This window comes from Apus apus, chromosome 2, assembly GCF_020740795.1.
Source record: "Apus apus isolate bApuApu2 chromosome 2, bApuApu2.pri.cur, whole genome shotgun sequence".
Lineage (NCBI taxonomy): Eukaryota > Metazoa > Chordata > Aves > Apodiformes > Apodidae > Apus > Apus apus.
The window spans coordinates 154838618-154853650 of record NC_067283.1 but is presented as its reverse complement, the minus strand read 5'-3'; the positions used below and the strand labels follow the sequence as shown (position 1 = coordinate 154853650).

Below are 15033 nucleotides of genomic sequence, written 5' to 3'. Positions count from 1 at the left end.
AGCACCACTAACAAAATACAAGCCCAGAGATGAGCATGTGTGAGGAAACAGGGTCTGCATTTGTTCAGACTAATGGAGATGGCAAACAAATTGAAAAGTTCACCAGAAATCCCCAGCGCTTCAGATGGGAAATAACTTGATTCATTTTTTGGAGAACTAAGAAGCTCCATTTAAATCTTAGTTTCAAGTTCTTTGAGGAAATGCATTGATGAAATTCCCTGGCTGAGATTTGTTAATGATAAACTTCCCTGGAACCATCTTCTTTACCAAGGAGCAAATAATATATTGCTGGGGCACATGTTTAACCGTTTTGCAGCCAGCATCTTGGATCCCTCTGAGATGGGCTTGTGAAGGACCAGGACATGCTGGTTATCTCTTTGGGTCACCAAAATGTGACAGCACTGCAATGGCCTTCCAGGAACAGATTACATGGAGACAAGACTAATTAGACATTCATTAAGTGCCTAACTCAGCACAGCACTTAAGCACACATTTAACCTTCTCTCGTTACAGTGTCACATCAGTGTTCCTTTGAAAGCTCCAGCTCTGATTACAGTGAAGCCAGCTCTTATTTGGGAGGGTCACCAGGATTTTCAGACCATGAAGTCCCAAAGCTCCATGTTTCAGAAAGCTTTCCTGTCTTCAACCCCTTGGTCTCCTACCTCAAACTGGTGTGGGAGCCAATTCCAGGAATGCCAACTTATAATCCTAAAACAGAGTTCATCTCTAAACACCAGGACCTGCAACTGGTCTTTGCCTTCTCCTCATGTTGCCTGAGTCAGCCAAGGAAAATCTGATGGTGGCTGAAAATGGTTGCCCTGTTGAATTGTCTTCTCCTAGAAGAAATCCCCTGTTCAAGCCTTCCCAGAGTAGCAGCTGAAGGAAGCTGCAAGGAGCGAAGTTGTGGGGGGTGGGATGCTGCTGCCAATAAGATTCCAAGTGTGTCTTGCTGATCACTAGGATAAGCTCCATGTGCAGCAAGACAATGAAATATCTCCTGCCACCTCTGTACCCTGACAGATTCTTCCCATCCCTACCTGCTGTAGCCTCTTCAATGTCTGTGTGGGACAGAGAGTGCAGAGAGGGTGCCTCACTAAACCCAGGAAGCAATTTTGGAGTGGTTTCTCCTGCCACTATATACTGAAGAACAGATGCTGCAGACAAGGCAAGGTCACTTTGGCAGAGTTACTTTGTGAAACCCCTCCTAAAGGACCACAAACATCCCCCGTGTACCTGAACCAAGTATAAACTCATTGGCCATGAGTGATATCAGGCTGTCAGTTAATTTTCTTGAGTGTCCCAGTAGCTCTGGAGCAACAGGGCAGGGCAACCACTTCTCAGCCATGGCCAGGAGATCTGTGGTCTGGGTCTGTGGTAAAGGCCATCTTCCAGCTCTGCTCTTTGGCCACCAAATCCAACACTGAGCCTAACAGATCTATTCTCAGGCTGCTCTTGAGCATCTTCAGACACCATCTACTCCAGCATACAACACATGTATTCTCCATCCTTCAGTACACCAGTGTCCAGGGATGGGGAGTCAACTTTTTCAAAGGTTTCAAGGTTTCTCACCCACAGCAGAGCTGCTTCCAAGGCAGCATCTCATTGTAACATCTGTAGATTTGCACCCATCCATTTGCTTTAGTGATATCCAAGGTATGGAAGAGGCACATCAGGAAAAGTTAGGCTGCACAGTGTGGGATGGATTCTGAGTATCTGGCAATTCCTTGTGTGCCTTGAGAGTCATGAGTCTAGATTAGTGCAACACATGTTTGTTAAAGATGAAAATGCCAAGACAGACCCAGAAACAACCAATTATTCAGGAAGCATCAGGAGGGAAAAAGGAAAAAAACAAACAACACAACAAAACAAACAAACAAAACAACCAACAAAAAACCAGAACCTTGAAAGGAGAAAAAAAAATGCTACAAATACAACCAGGATAACAATGACAGCAATAACCAGCATCAGTACTCAGAAACCAAAAACCCTATCAAAATTATTCCACCCACAAAATGCTGTTAAGGGATTGCTGGCTCTCTGTCCAAATTGAATCTCGCCTCCATCTTCCTGATCAAACCTGCTCAAAAATCAAAACAGACACAGTGACAGACAGAGCAGCACATGGAGAGGCTGGGCACTCTGCAGGAATCATTTCTATGTAGATGGCATCCCACCAGTGAGGATGATAATTCTGTATCTTAAATATGGAGCAGATGTGAGCAACCAGAAAAAAAAAATAAATAAAAAAAAAAAATCTACACTCTCTACAAATATTTGACACCCCAAAAGGATTTTGATTCAGCCACCTTTGAGCCTCTTTCATATTTCTTTTCTAGGAACATCCAAGCACTTAAGTTGGACTAGGAGAGAATTGCACAAAAGCCAATATTAAGCTTGAATGCCTCAGGATTTGCTGAAAATCTTATTTCAAATTTCACCTTTGGCTGCAAGGAAAAAGGTCAGGCTGCTTGGGCTGAAAGCATAAATCACCCAATCAGCACATGCAAGGCATGACACATGACTTAAGGAGGCCCGAATCACTCCAAGGAGCCAGCCAACGTGGAGCTCCTTGCAAGCTGCTCACAGGGGAGAAAAGGGCACTGCAAAGAAATCTGAAATCTGGAGAAGGAATATTGCTGTGTGCTGGGAGCTGGGAAGGGAGGCACAGCTGAAGAACTAATTTGCAGGATTTATGGCTCGGCTGTTTGCCTCCTCGTATTGATTCTCAGATCACTGAGAAACAGAATCTCCCCCAAAATACACTGACAAAGACACTAATACCTGATCATATACTAATCTCTCAGCTAAGGCCAGACTGCAGCCTGCAAGACAATCATGCTGCACAGCTTGGACTTGTGCCTGGTAACCTCCTTCCTACTGCAAGCAAATTTAGCCTCCTTCCCCCTGCCTTGAGAAATTTCCCTCCCCGCTTCATTGAGGGCAGCTGTAAAAGTCAGGCAAGAGTCCCAAAGTCCAGACCCAGATGGGTGCCAACTTTCTCCTGGTGGCAGAGAACATTTCAATTTAACACCTGAAGGACATGAGACCCTGTGGTGGGGGTCAAGTGTGAGTCTGAACCTCACCAAAATGTGGGGTCCCCTCCCTGCTTCCAGGATTCTTATTTAGCATCACACCTCAGCTTTACATAACAGCCCTGCTGGATGGTGGGATGAGAGCTGGGAATAAATACATCAGAGCAGATCTGACATGGGTGCTGAAACAAAGGATTTGCTTTTGGACCCCCTAACTCCCTTCATGGTAGCACCAGTGGAGACCATACCAGTTCTCTGCAAGGAGCAGTTGCCTCCCCAAACCGCTGCCCGGATCAGACCTCAGGAGCATCTCATCCTTATTCACAGCCCTTTTTGTTATGTCTTTTCCACCTTCCCAAACACCTCCCAGCCCATACCCTACTCAAGATCATAATCAAAACACTGATGAAATACTTGAGGAAGGAGCCCCAGAAAAGGCACCAGGTAACCCTACAGAAGCAGCACGATGAATTTTCTTTTTGAAAGCCTCCAGAAAGAAAACTAGGATGAAAACAAAATGAATGTGCCTTCTGTTGCTATTCCCTCTAACAAAACCCAGGAATTAAGTTTTGCCCATTAATTAAGATACTTGATAAGGATGCTGAGTGTAGCTGGCCTTGGGAGGAAGCTTGGATTCTGCCTGTTCTAGAACATCTGTAATTACATTGGAAAACTATTCACCCTCAGGTAAGATTGTCCCCTCAGCAGCTGTGAGGCTTCAGAAGCAAAAAAGGCAGGGCACAATCCCCAGGAATGAATGAAACTATTTGGGGTTTATTTAGGAGAAGCTGCTTTACTATTCTGGTCACAGGCTCATAAAGAGTTACTGGGGGTTACTAAACCTGTCTATCAATTAGCAGATAAGGTTTTTTTGTTATCTGTAGACTCAGGCAGAGGTGATGGGGACCTGGGAGAGGAGACCCCAACCAGCCTTCCCTCCCAAACACCCCCAATTGCCCTCCACTCACCCAGGAGCTCCACTCCACTGCTGTCCTTGGGGCTGCTCATGCAGTTCTCCAAGTAAATCCCATCCTTATAGCAATCTTCCTTCTTCCTCGTGAGCCCCAGGATCTCGCTGGCCTGATCTAGGACCTCCCCTCCTGAGCAAGAACACGGAGTCTGCATAATGCCGCACGGATGGGAGCTGCTGCTGATGGCCAAGCACGCGTCCAGCCACTTGCAGAGCATCTGGCAAGCAGCTTTGCTAGGGTTCCTGTTGCCCACCACGAGGTACTCCACTGAGAAGTCCCTCTCCTGAGCCTTTATGGGTTTCCACCTCACCGGCCAGGTCTCCACCCCTGGTGGTGCAGTCTGCTTCATCTGGAGGAACTGCTTGTTGGACTGGAGGAAGGCATAGCGGGTGGACCCATCACAGAGCTGCAACACATCGTCAAAGCTCTCCATGCCCAGGTAGGTGCGGGTGGACTCCAGGAAGGAATCAAATTGGTAGGTGCGGATGTGCTGGTGGTCACATACGCTGGTAGGTTTTAGGATCTTCATGTACAAGGTGTACCTCCGAGGGTCAGGGTTCTGGATAATCCAAGAGCAGAGAGAGGAGTTCAACGGGAAGACGGCAAAGGAGGAGAAATACCCAAAGAATTTCCCCTGGACCAAAGTGGTGCAGGGAGTTTGTGCCAGGTCCAGAGCGACCACAGTCCACACAAAGTAGAGTGGCGATACCAAAAGCAGGTTCAGGGCAGATCCAATGCTCCTCATCCTAGGTCTCTGGTCCTCTGGAACTCAAAGTAAATGTCAAGCAGGCGCCAGATCCTGGACATAACAGGGACCAGCTTAGAGGAAAAGTGAGAGTTTAAGAGCCTCTGGATCTGAAATCAAGCCAATCTTCCCATGTCTGGATTTGAGCTCCCTCCTGTGGCCATAAACAACACCTGGAAAAAAAGGGAAGGGAAAGAGGAGGGGAGAGAAAGAGAAGAGATTTGGGATTTGGGATTTTGGTGGCGGTTTGTTTGCTTTTTTTTAATTAACCCTTTGCAAGTCTCAGAATCCACACAGTATCCCCGGTCCCGTCACATCACACTGGGGGAAGATGAAACCCCACATCACCGTCCCCACACAAGGTCTGGGGGTGCCCCCATCCTCAGGATGTCCTAACCTCCAGGAGGGGTCTGGCTGTGACTCAAAGTGTGGGAGAACACAGAAGCCACCTGCTTTCTCAGTGCCCTCTGCCCATACTGTGCCCTTGTGCTGAGCAGAGCTTCTGCAACGATTTCCAGCCCTCTCCCCAAAGAAAACACCGTTAATCACCACTGACACCATTTTAGGGAGACTCTTCATGTCAACGGAGCTAGGGTGCTGGTTCAATGCAGGTATTAACTCTGGGGAGGGTGGGCTGGAGATAGACATGAGAAGCTGGGCTCTGCCTCCTCTCTTCCTCCTGCCAGCCCTTTTTTTTTTTTTTCCCCTTTCTGTTTCTCATTTTCTCCTCCTCTTCCACCAAATCAGTGCAGGGGAAGGGAGTTTTTCTTCAGTGCCCCAACCCTGAGCCCACACACTGGGGCAGAGCTGGAAGGAGCCATGTACAAAGGAAAGGAGAAAAAAAAGGGGGGTGTAGAGGCACTTCAGCCTCCCCACATCGTGCAGCCATCCTAACTTACACCCCTGTCTGCAGGATACCCCAAAACCCGTGGCACTGCAGCCAGGCACAGAACATCTCCAGAGAGTGAGATGCCTCCCTGCCACCCTCAGGACCACTGTCAGCCCCCCAAACCCCTTTAGCAAAAGTAACATCCCTCTTTCATTCCCTATGGGACCTGCTCCCTGCAACCCTTTGGAGCCCAGATCTCTTCAGCTCAGCTGCCCGGACCCCTTGTGCCCTCATCCATGCTGAAGACGCTTGTGAACCTTCTGTACTTTTCTAAGTCTCCCTCTTTCTTATCCCACCAAGAAGACCCTCATGTGCTTCCTTCCCTCCGTTCTCACCCCTTTCCAGGGGAGGAGTCAGAGGGGGAAACACCATCAGTGGCAGAAGTCCCTTCATTTTGTACTTCCTCCCCATGCAGTGTGCTCCCCTGTGTTTGGGGAGGGGGCCTGTTAACAGTTCCAGGTGTTGTCAGGCTGGATGAGCAGACCCTCAGTGTGTGGGGAAGAGCTTCTTCCACTGCTGGGCATACAGCCATAGCTTCTTTCCTTCTCACTTTCCCAGCCATTTCCTTTCCTGCCTTCTTGGCTCACCCCAGGGAGAGAAAATCGGGGTTTTCCCCTCGGGTGAAGTTTGTCTTGGTTCTGCAGCACTTGCTGCCCCCGAAACAGGGCTGATGGCCAATTTTAGAAGGACAAAACAGACTCCTAGGAGGGAGGTTTCCCTTACCAAATCAGACTACTGCTTTATCATCTGGGATATGTTTCTACGTGATCAGGGACCACAAAGGCACTGCCAGGAATTAATTAGGGTGAAAGTCTACGGAGAGAGGTACCTGCTGCAAGGGAGGAAGGAAATGTACCTTCACCATTGCGGCCACTGACCCTTCTCTCAGTCGCATGGTTTCCACACTGCTCATCCCTAGTCCTGCTCTCTCCCACTCATCTGCCAGACTCTGCTTTCCCAGACTGCAAACAGAGGAAGCTTTCACAGCAGCCAAACAAGTCCCCAGCAAACCTGCAATACACACAGCTAAATCAAATCCTGCCTCCCAGGAGACACTGAAAAAATAAGAGATGAAGCCCTTGGACCATCCTATGTATCTCGGACGAGATAAGAAGTCAAATGCATGTCCACCTTCATCCCTTGATTTCTCTCCTTGCTCCACAGCAAAGTTTTATCTGTTCATCACCCTTCTTCTTCAAAACCCCTTTTTTTTTTTTTTTTTCTGAGGAAGAAAGGGTTAGGTAACTTGAAAGTCAGATCAGTTATTTGCAAACTGTATTTCATCTGAGTTTCAAATCACTGCAGCCTCTGCCAGCAGATTTCTGAGTGTCTGTTAGACCTGACACTTATCAGCATGGAGTCCAAATGCATTTGCACTTAAATTTTGAAGAAGTCAGGTCCCCACTCCTGACAGTGGTTTGCAGCCTGCAAAGCTCTGCAGTGCAAATCTCCCTGTGCCAGACTCCTGCCTGCCTCGGGGGCTGGATTTCGGAATGCAGTCTGCTTAGCAGATGCAAAACCACGCTCGCTTGCAAGGAAAACCACAGGCATCAACTAAACATCCTATAAATTTCCAGAGAAGTCATCTTGATTAGCAGGAAGGGTTGCCTGCAAATGTCTGTCAATGCCTTAAATATCAGATTTGGTAACTGAAGGGTGTTTGCTTGACTGAGACTCTGAAAGGGATGGCTGGTTCATCTCTCACTCGCTGTAGGGTTGTGCCTGAGCTGCTCATGCTGTTTGAAAGCAAGCACAGCCTTTGCAAAACCAAAGTCTAGCTGACCTTCACACCCATGAACCAGCTAGGAATCATCCTAACCTCTGGCTGAATCCATGAAGAAAGCTGCCTCTCCCAGTTGGAAGCAGGAGCAAGCAGCGCCTCCATAGCAACGAGATGATCAGGAGACAGGGCTTGCACTGAGATCTGGTCCCTAACAGTGACTTCAGCTCATGGGATTCAGCCCAAACCTCATGCCCTCCACAAACCCAATTTTTCTCACACTGGCCACAAACCTGCTACTGAATGAGGATGAAGTGAGCACAAAATGCAACCCCCCTCACTAGCCCTCTCTGAGAAAAGCACCATAAAAGCCAACAAACTTTAACTAAACAGACCCGTTAATGCGACGCTGTGTTACGGTTGTTAGGTCTCAGAATTAATTTCCCCTGAATGTAGTCCCATCTGGAAGGTTTCAGCATAAGGAACATGAGCATATTTTTTTCCTCCTTCAACTAATCCTTGCTGAAGTGAAAACCTTTACTTAGAGCAGAAGTAACTAGAGAAAGCCCCTTCCATACCTGGATCATGAGCTCAACAGGCATTGGACCTGGAAGGGAGGGAAGATACAAAGGGCAGTTGAGTGGCTGCTGCAGTTCAGCAGAGAAATTGATCTTCCACTCCTTAATCCATAAAAAAAAACCCTAAGGGGATATAAACCAGAGGCAGCAGCCTGCATCTGGAAGGTGATGCTAAATGCATGAAAACACAGATTATTCCAGTGTTGAAGACCACTTTCCTATGGCACACAGGTTAATTTACCCATATTTCCATGGTAAATTGCCACAGCTGGTGTATAGGTAGCCTGGTTATCTCTGCTAATATTTTATGCTGGGAGACATCCGTGCCTGGTCACATCCTTTGGTTCCTACTTGAAGAACTGGCCACTGCTCCTGCCCTTTCCCTCACATCCTGTGCCTGGGAGGTCGGTCTGACAGAGAAACCTTTTCAGGAGTAACGCCTGGGGACAACAGGTGACTGTGGAGTATCTTGGGCTGTCCTTTGCTTGCATTTCTCAAAGACAAACTGAAGGGCAAAAATATTGTCTTTATGTGCGTGCTCCTGAAGAAGGCAGAAAGGGTCTGTCCCAAGCAGCTCTCAGGAAAAGACTTCATGTGATCTAGACAGCTTTTGGTTTCCATGTGCATGTGTGATGATGAAGCAGAGAGTCATGGAGATGTGAACCACTGGGATGGCACCTGCACCACTGCTCCATTCTCCAGAGCCCAGGAAGTTTTTCTACCTCATCCCACCCTGGCACCCACTGGACCAGGCACAGTTCAGAAACACAGCTTGAGACAGACCTCCACAATGCAAACAAGCCCAGAGACTCAATTGCATTTTGCACCTGGGACCTGGGCTGCCCAAGGAGTCCATTTTGCATTGGTCCCAGTGAATTTTGGAGCCTGAAAAGCCATGGAAAGCTGTTTGATGGTGCAACTTATCTTCCTGCAGTAGTGACAAACCAAGACAATCTAGGTCTGAGGATGGAGTTTTCCACCTTCATGTCCCTGATTAATTTCTGTGCTCATCCACATGCCCCAAGCACACCCTACACCCATTCCAGGAATACTGACTGCATTGCTGGCTGCAGGCAACATGGGATGCGTGTGAGTTAGGAGGAAACAGGACATCCCTTGATTGTCTAAAAATGCCTTCAACCCCTGCCTGAACAGCCCCTCACGACCACTCTCCCTGTCCCACCAAGACCTTCCAGATGGACATCTCTATATATTAGACCATAAGACTTACTAGACCATAAGTCTTCCAAGGAGTGGCTGAGGGAACTGGGGATGCTCAGTCTGGAGAAAAGGAGGCTGAGAGGAGACCTTGCTCTCTACAACTACCTGAAAGGAGGTTGGAGTGAGCATGGGGCTGATCTTTATTCCCAAGTAAAAGTTACAGAACAAGATGAAATGGCCTCAAGTTGTGCAGGGGAGGTTTAGACTGGGGAGTAGGAAAAATTTATTTCCTGAAAGTGTTGTCAAGCACTGGAACAGACTGCCCAGGGCAGTGGTGGAGTCACCATCCCTGAAAGTATTTAAAAGCCATGTAGATGTGAGGCTTAGGGACATAGTAAAGTGGTGGATTTGGCAGTGCTAGATTCAATGATGCTATTGCTGAGGCTGACTTTGTAGCTGTGCCCCAGCACAGGAATTTCAGTGCTGCACGAGCAGGAGGAGCCCATGAAATGCAGGCAGGACTGCCACATGCCCCGCTTTGCAGGGTCTGTGCACGGCACAGAGTCCTCCCAGGTGGGAAGGGCAACCTTCTCGGTTGTGCATCCACCACCTTCCTGGGTTGTGCTGGTGACACAGGGCTCGTGGTGCAGCAGCCTGGATCTGGCCAATGGAGGGCACTCTTAGACATGTACACAAACACACACACGTACAGAGAAGAGCTCCACGGCAAAAAAAAAAAATAAAAGGGGGGGGAGAAAACATCCAAACCACGACTGCAGAAAGGGCATCCTTCCCCACTGCTGCTCAGGAGCTCTCCCAATACCCTCACCCTCATCTTACCCCACTAGTTCAGCCATACCCCAACTCCCCTCTCTCTGCTCATCGGCTCAGGTGTGTCATCATCCAGGGTTTACCTCCCTCTGCTTTTCCTTCTCCTGACCTTGGCACAGGGCTGACATCCCAGCAGGGTGAAAACCACTCTCGTCAGGCTAATCCTCCTTTCCTGGGGCTTTCCATTTTCCTGCAAGAAGTCCCTAGATATCAAACAAAATATCCCTTCTGCCGGAGGCAGAAAATGCCTGGCACTGAAAAGCTCAGTCCCATGACACTGAGAAAACATGGGAAATGAGTATGTCCTGATTCATAAGGAGCTGTTAGCAGAAAAAACAGAAACAAAAAGCCAAAAAAAAAGCAAAAAAAAAAATAAAATAAAAGCTGCAACTGCTTGGAAACTTCCCTTTTGTAACAGAGGTGAGCAAGTGAAGCACAGTGGGAATACCTGGAGAAACACCGTGGCATCTGTCACTCAACAGCACACAGAGCAGCCAAAAAGGGTTCAGACCTGGCTGTTGTTGGCTGCAAGGAGAGAATTTAGACCCACATGGTAGCTAGAGAGGAATGGGGTTTGGACAGACCCTGGAGCAGTGACTCTTCCACAAAAGCGGTGCTCAAAATGAGGTTTTTCCTTGTGTTATTGTTAAGGATGCATTTTCCTTCTCTTCTGTTTTCTATGAGGATTTACTTCACTCTGGTCTTTCCCAGCAACAGTTGATTTATAAAGATTTGTGCTTATTTTCTGGGAAAGCAGAATCTAGTGAAAACTAGGACCAGAAAGAGTGAAAGGGTGAATTGGTGGGTATTGCAGGACTGGAAAATCCTTTAGGTCTTGTCCTGATTTCAGTGCACACCCAGCCTTCAGACAGGCATTCAGATGTGGACAATATCCTGGGAAGGTTCTTAAACCAGCTGGAGCTCCCCAGGTCAGGATCTGGATTGGCCAGATCTACCTTTGGACTAAATAATGAGAGATGGACTCAGACAAAAAGCCCCTCTGGGAAGCAAAGGGAAGCAGACAAGGGTTAGGTAATCAAGAATCCAGCCCTGTTCTGCTCCAGCTGTTTCACTTGCTGAACACATATTTCTTTAATGACCCTTCACAACCCAGTACATTTGCTCCACAACTGTACAGACTGATTTACTGTCCACTGCCTCTATCCATCTCAGCCTCCTGAGTGCAGAAAAAACCTGATTCTCACCTGCCTGCTGTGTTAATAAACTACATTTATCCACATTAGTATCCTTTATCCCAAATTTCTTGCAGCTCCAAACAGGAATCACCTGTTTTGGGAGTGGACTCTAGCAGATGTGTATGTGCCTGCGGGAAAAGCATGAATAGAATGGGGAATTTTTGATCCCAGGATGGAGACTGGCTTGTGGGGTCAGAATACCAGTCCCATTTCATTTTTCAATGAATGCAAGAGATGACCTGGGGAAAGGGAGGGCTGGGAGGTGATATGTAAAGATGGATAATACTGGGATGTCCCAGGAGGCCTTCAAGTACACTGAGGAAACTCCAAAGTCCCTACGTCTTGGTTGAACCATCCCATCTCTGATCTCTTTCACCTTGGCCAGATGGGGAGACACTATCAGAGGAAGCCAAAGGTCAGATTTTAAACCTGGCTCCCAGTTCAATATCTCTGTCCAATCATGCCTCAATTTTCCCATCAGAAAAGATGGATGTAAGAAGCATCCTTTGCTTTTCTCTAGTGCTCTGTGATCTGAAAAACTCCAGCAAAGTGCTGAAAATGGTGATTCATTTCCAACACACTAGGATTTTGTCCTACATTGAGTCTAACAACCTTAAAGCCTAAAGTCTCTGCTCCAGGTGATGTTCCTTGAAGATGGACCCATAAAACTCTCAGGCAGGGGTTTAGGCAGGTCAGGCTCAGTTTCTGGTACTGCACATTCATTTTTTTCAGTAACTGCTGCTTGAATGTCTCCCAGTCTGGAAGAATGGACTCCAAAATCTAAGACCCAGTAAAACTTCTGTAGAGAAAAGTCCAGCAGACAAGGAGGGCCACATATGCTCCATCCAGTCCCAGATGCAGCTTCCCAAAGGAAATGAGCCCAAGGTTCTGTAGCACCTTCTGTTGGGTCCAGCACAGCCTCAGATAGTTGTTGTGTGTGTGCTTGGTGTCTTTTAAACACCACCTCAGCCTGAGCTGCAGCTGTGTTTATCCTCTGCTTTCCTCTACATGAGTACAATGTTACTGGAGTGGCCTGTTGGGAGTACCACCAGAAATGGGAGCTTCTCAAGGACTGCATGACATTAGGAGAGGTTAAATGCCATTGCAGAGCAAATTCAAGAAGTCTAAAAGGTTCTTGGCAGAAAGCAGCTGGCAGACATTGCCATAACATTACATCTTTCTCTGCCTCAGTTTCCAATTAGCAAAGCAAGCCTAAAGCCCAGTTGACACTGTTAAGGCACAACTTGCTGTAGTTTAGGCTGGTTGTTGTTCCACACAGCTCCCAGGCACTTCCTCACCTTCAGGGAAACACACAACTCTTCTGATTCCAGTGAGATCAGCCTTTCCTCCATGCCAGCATCTTCTGACTGCCCTTGCTCCCACCCTTCCCTGGCAGTGGTACAACCCAAGGAGCAATGCACATTGTCAGAAGAACCCTGGATTCTACATCACCAAACTCTAGGCAACTCCCACTTCCCCTGTTGCCTTATTCCTGGCAATTAGTACTCTGCAACCGACCCTTTGGGATCTTTTCTCTTGTGCTTCCAAGCTGCTCCTGGGTGTGAGGGTTACACAAGAGGGCCTCTGAGGGCAAGGTCACCCTCAGAAGTGGCAGAAAGCAAGCAGAAACCAGATTGCTTCCATTGCTGCTCATTCATGCTGGGGACGGGGAGCAATTGATCGAGCAGGAGGTTAAAAGCAGAGGCATTAGCTGGGAAGCTTAATCCCCTGGGGAGAGGAGATGTTTTAGGTGAGGGGGGAGACAGGGTGTGCATGCTGAGGCTCAGCCTTACACTGGTGCATGGGCAGAGCAATGGTTGACAATCTCAACACGGGGCTTTACAATTCATGAGCTTACACATGTACAAGCCAGAGTTCAGTGCACGTCCTGACGTGGCTCATTCACACATCATGCAAAGACCATCTGCACCAGGACTCATCTTCTGGCCCTGGAGGCCAAGATCCTTGACAGAGCTCATGTCCCTGTGGCTAAATTTTCAGTCCTCCAAAGCAGAACAGTGTTGCCACAGTGTCCCGTGCTCTCTTCTGAGCTGTTCACAGGCACAGTCTGGGATGGTGCATGTTGGCTGAGGCCAAAAGCTTTCCAGAAAGTATCCTAAGATGTGTAGGTGGTGATGGGAGGGCGTTTCAGACCATACTCTGGCCCTCTGAGGTCACTGGTGCGGTGATGGCTACAGAGGATAAAAGAAAAGCTGATGCCTTGGCAAAGACACTGGGAGCTCTACTGCTGCCCAGTCTGTCTAGATGTTCTGAGACTGAAAAGCCACTGGAGTCTGCCCCTTGCCTGCCCCACAGCAGCCTTGAGCCGGACTGGCCAAAGGAAAGAAGGGAAAGGAGGTGAACACCCAAGTAGCTGCTTTTGCAACCAGCTGCAGACTAGGATCTGCACTAGCTCAAGTCCTAGGGCTTTTCCCACCACCAGGCAAGTAGATTTCTACTTTGCTGTCCTCCAGCTCCTCACATGGCTGGCTTTAACCAGCCACAGGGGATGACCACAAACAAAAGTCTTTGATCAGCCCTGTGTGTACTGAAGTTTTAACGTGTGCTCTTCTTTCTTCCACCAGGGCCTGATGCTCTCTCAAGGACTGGGCCTCATTTTCCACATCTGACAAAAACATTGACACTACCTCTATGATGGGGATAGGTTTTCTAGGAAGAAGCTGGGAAAAGAAAGAAAGATTACATCAGGGCCCAAATTTACAACAACCCTGAAGATGCACAGTGCTCAGTTATTGAATGCTGCAGTCTCAGCACAGTTAAAACTGGATTGGGAGCATTTTCCCTTTCTGATAACAGGAATTCAAGTCATAATTTTAGGCATTCAGTTTCCAGTGCCCACTGAGGATGTCTTTAGATTGCACACAGAAGAACCATAGATGGTTTTGCTCAGATTTGCAACTTCCCAGTACCTCTCAGTAGGAAGAAGACAGACGTTAAGTCCATGGATTCAAGAGCCACCTGAAATACAGGTTCTTTTAGTAAACCGTGAACATCTCTTATCTTACTTTCACTCTCAAGAGTATGATCAGCACAAAAGAACTTGAACTCCAGGATTATGCCAGTTATGGGAATGATTTCAGCTGCTTCTACAGTTTGAAATGTGCGGCTTTCAAGTCTGATGCCACATTAAGGTGGTCAAAGAGGAGCTTCCTGGTGTCGTGGAGAGGGTAGAAATATCTGAGCCTGAGTAGAATGTGTGACCTATCCACAGGGTTGAGCACAGGCCCTCAAGGTGGGAAGAGATATTAATACAGGCTGGGGGGAGACATGCTAGAGAGCAGCCCTGTGGAAAAAAGACCTGGAAGTACTAGTGGATCACAAGCTGGACATGAGTCACCAATGTGCAATTGCAGCCCAGAAGGCCAACTGCATCCTGGGCTGCATCAAAAGAAATGTGGCCAGCAGATTAAGAGAGGTGATTCTGCCCCTCTACTCTGCCCTGGTGAGACCTCACCTGAAGTGCTGTGTCCAGCTCTGGTGCCCCCAGCACAAGAAGGATGTGGACCTATTGGAGCATGTCCAGAGAAGGGCCATGAAAATGATCAGAGAGCTGGAGCACCTCTCTTATGAAGACAGGCTGAGAGAGTTAAGGTTGTTCAGCCTGAAGAAGAGGAGCCTCTGGGAAGACCTCAGTGACCTTCCAATACCTGAAAGAAGCCTATAAGGAGGCTGGGGGAGACCTGTTCACTAGGGCATGTAACGATAGGACAAGGAGTAATGGTTTCAAGATACAAAAGGGTTGATTTATGTTGGACATTAGGAAAAAGTTCTTTTATATGAGGGTGGTGGATCACTGGAATGGGCTGCCTAGAGAGGTGGTGGGGGCTCCATCCCTGGAGACATTCAAGGTCAGGCTTGATGGGGCTCTAACCAATCTGTTCTAGTTGGA

The 15033-nt window shown here is 47.9% G+C and overlaps 1 protein-coding gene across 10 annotated transcripts in view; it reads right to left on the bottom strand.

Moving 5' to 3' along the window:
- Positions 1-15033, bottom strand: part of ADGRB1 (adhesion G protein-coupled receptor B1) — a 286572-nt gene that overhangs the window by 200408 nt on the left and 71131 nt on the right. For all 10 annotated transcript variants that reach the window (XM_051612439.1, XM_051612442.1, XM_051612443.1 and 7 more), the window contains one exon: positions 4001-4921. In XM_051612439.1, coding sequence (XP_051468399.1) covers positions 4001-4748 — 748 coding nt within the window. In that variant the 5' untranslated portion in view covers positions 4749-4921. The remainder of the gene's footprint in view (positions 1-4000; positions 4922-15033) is intronic.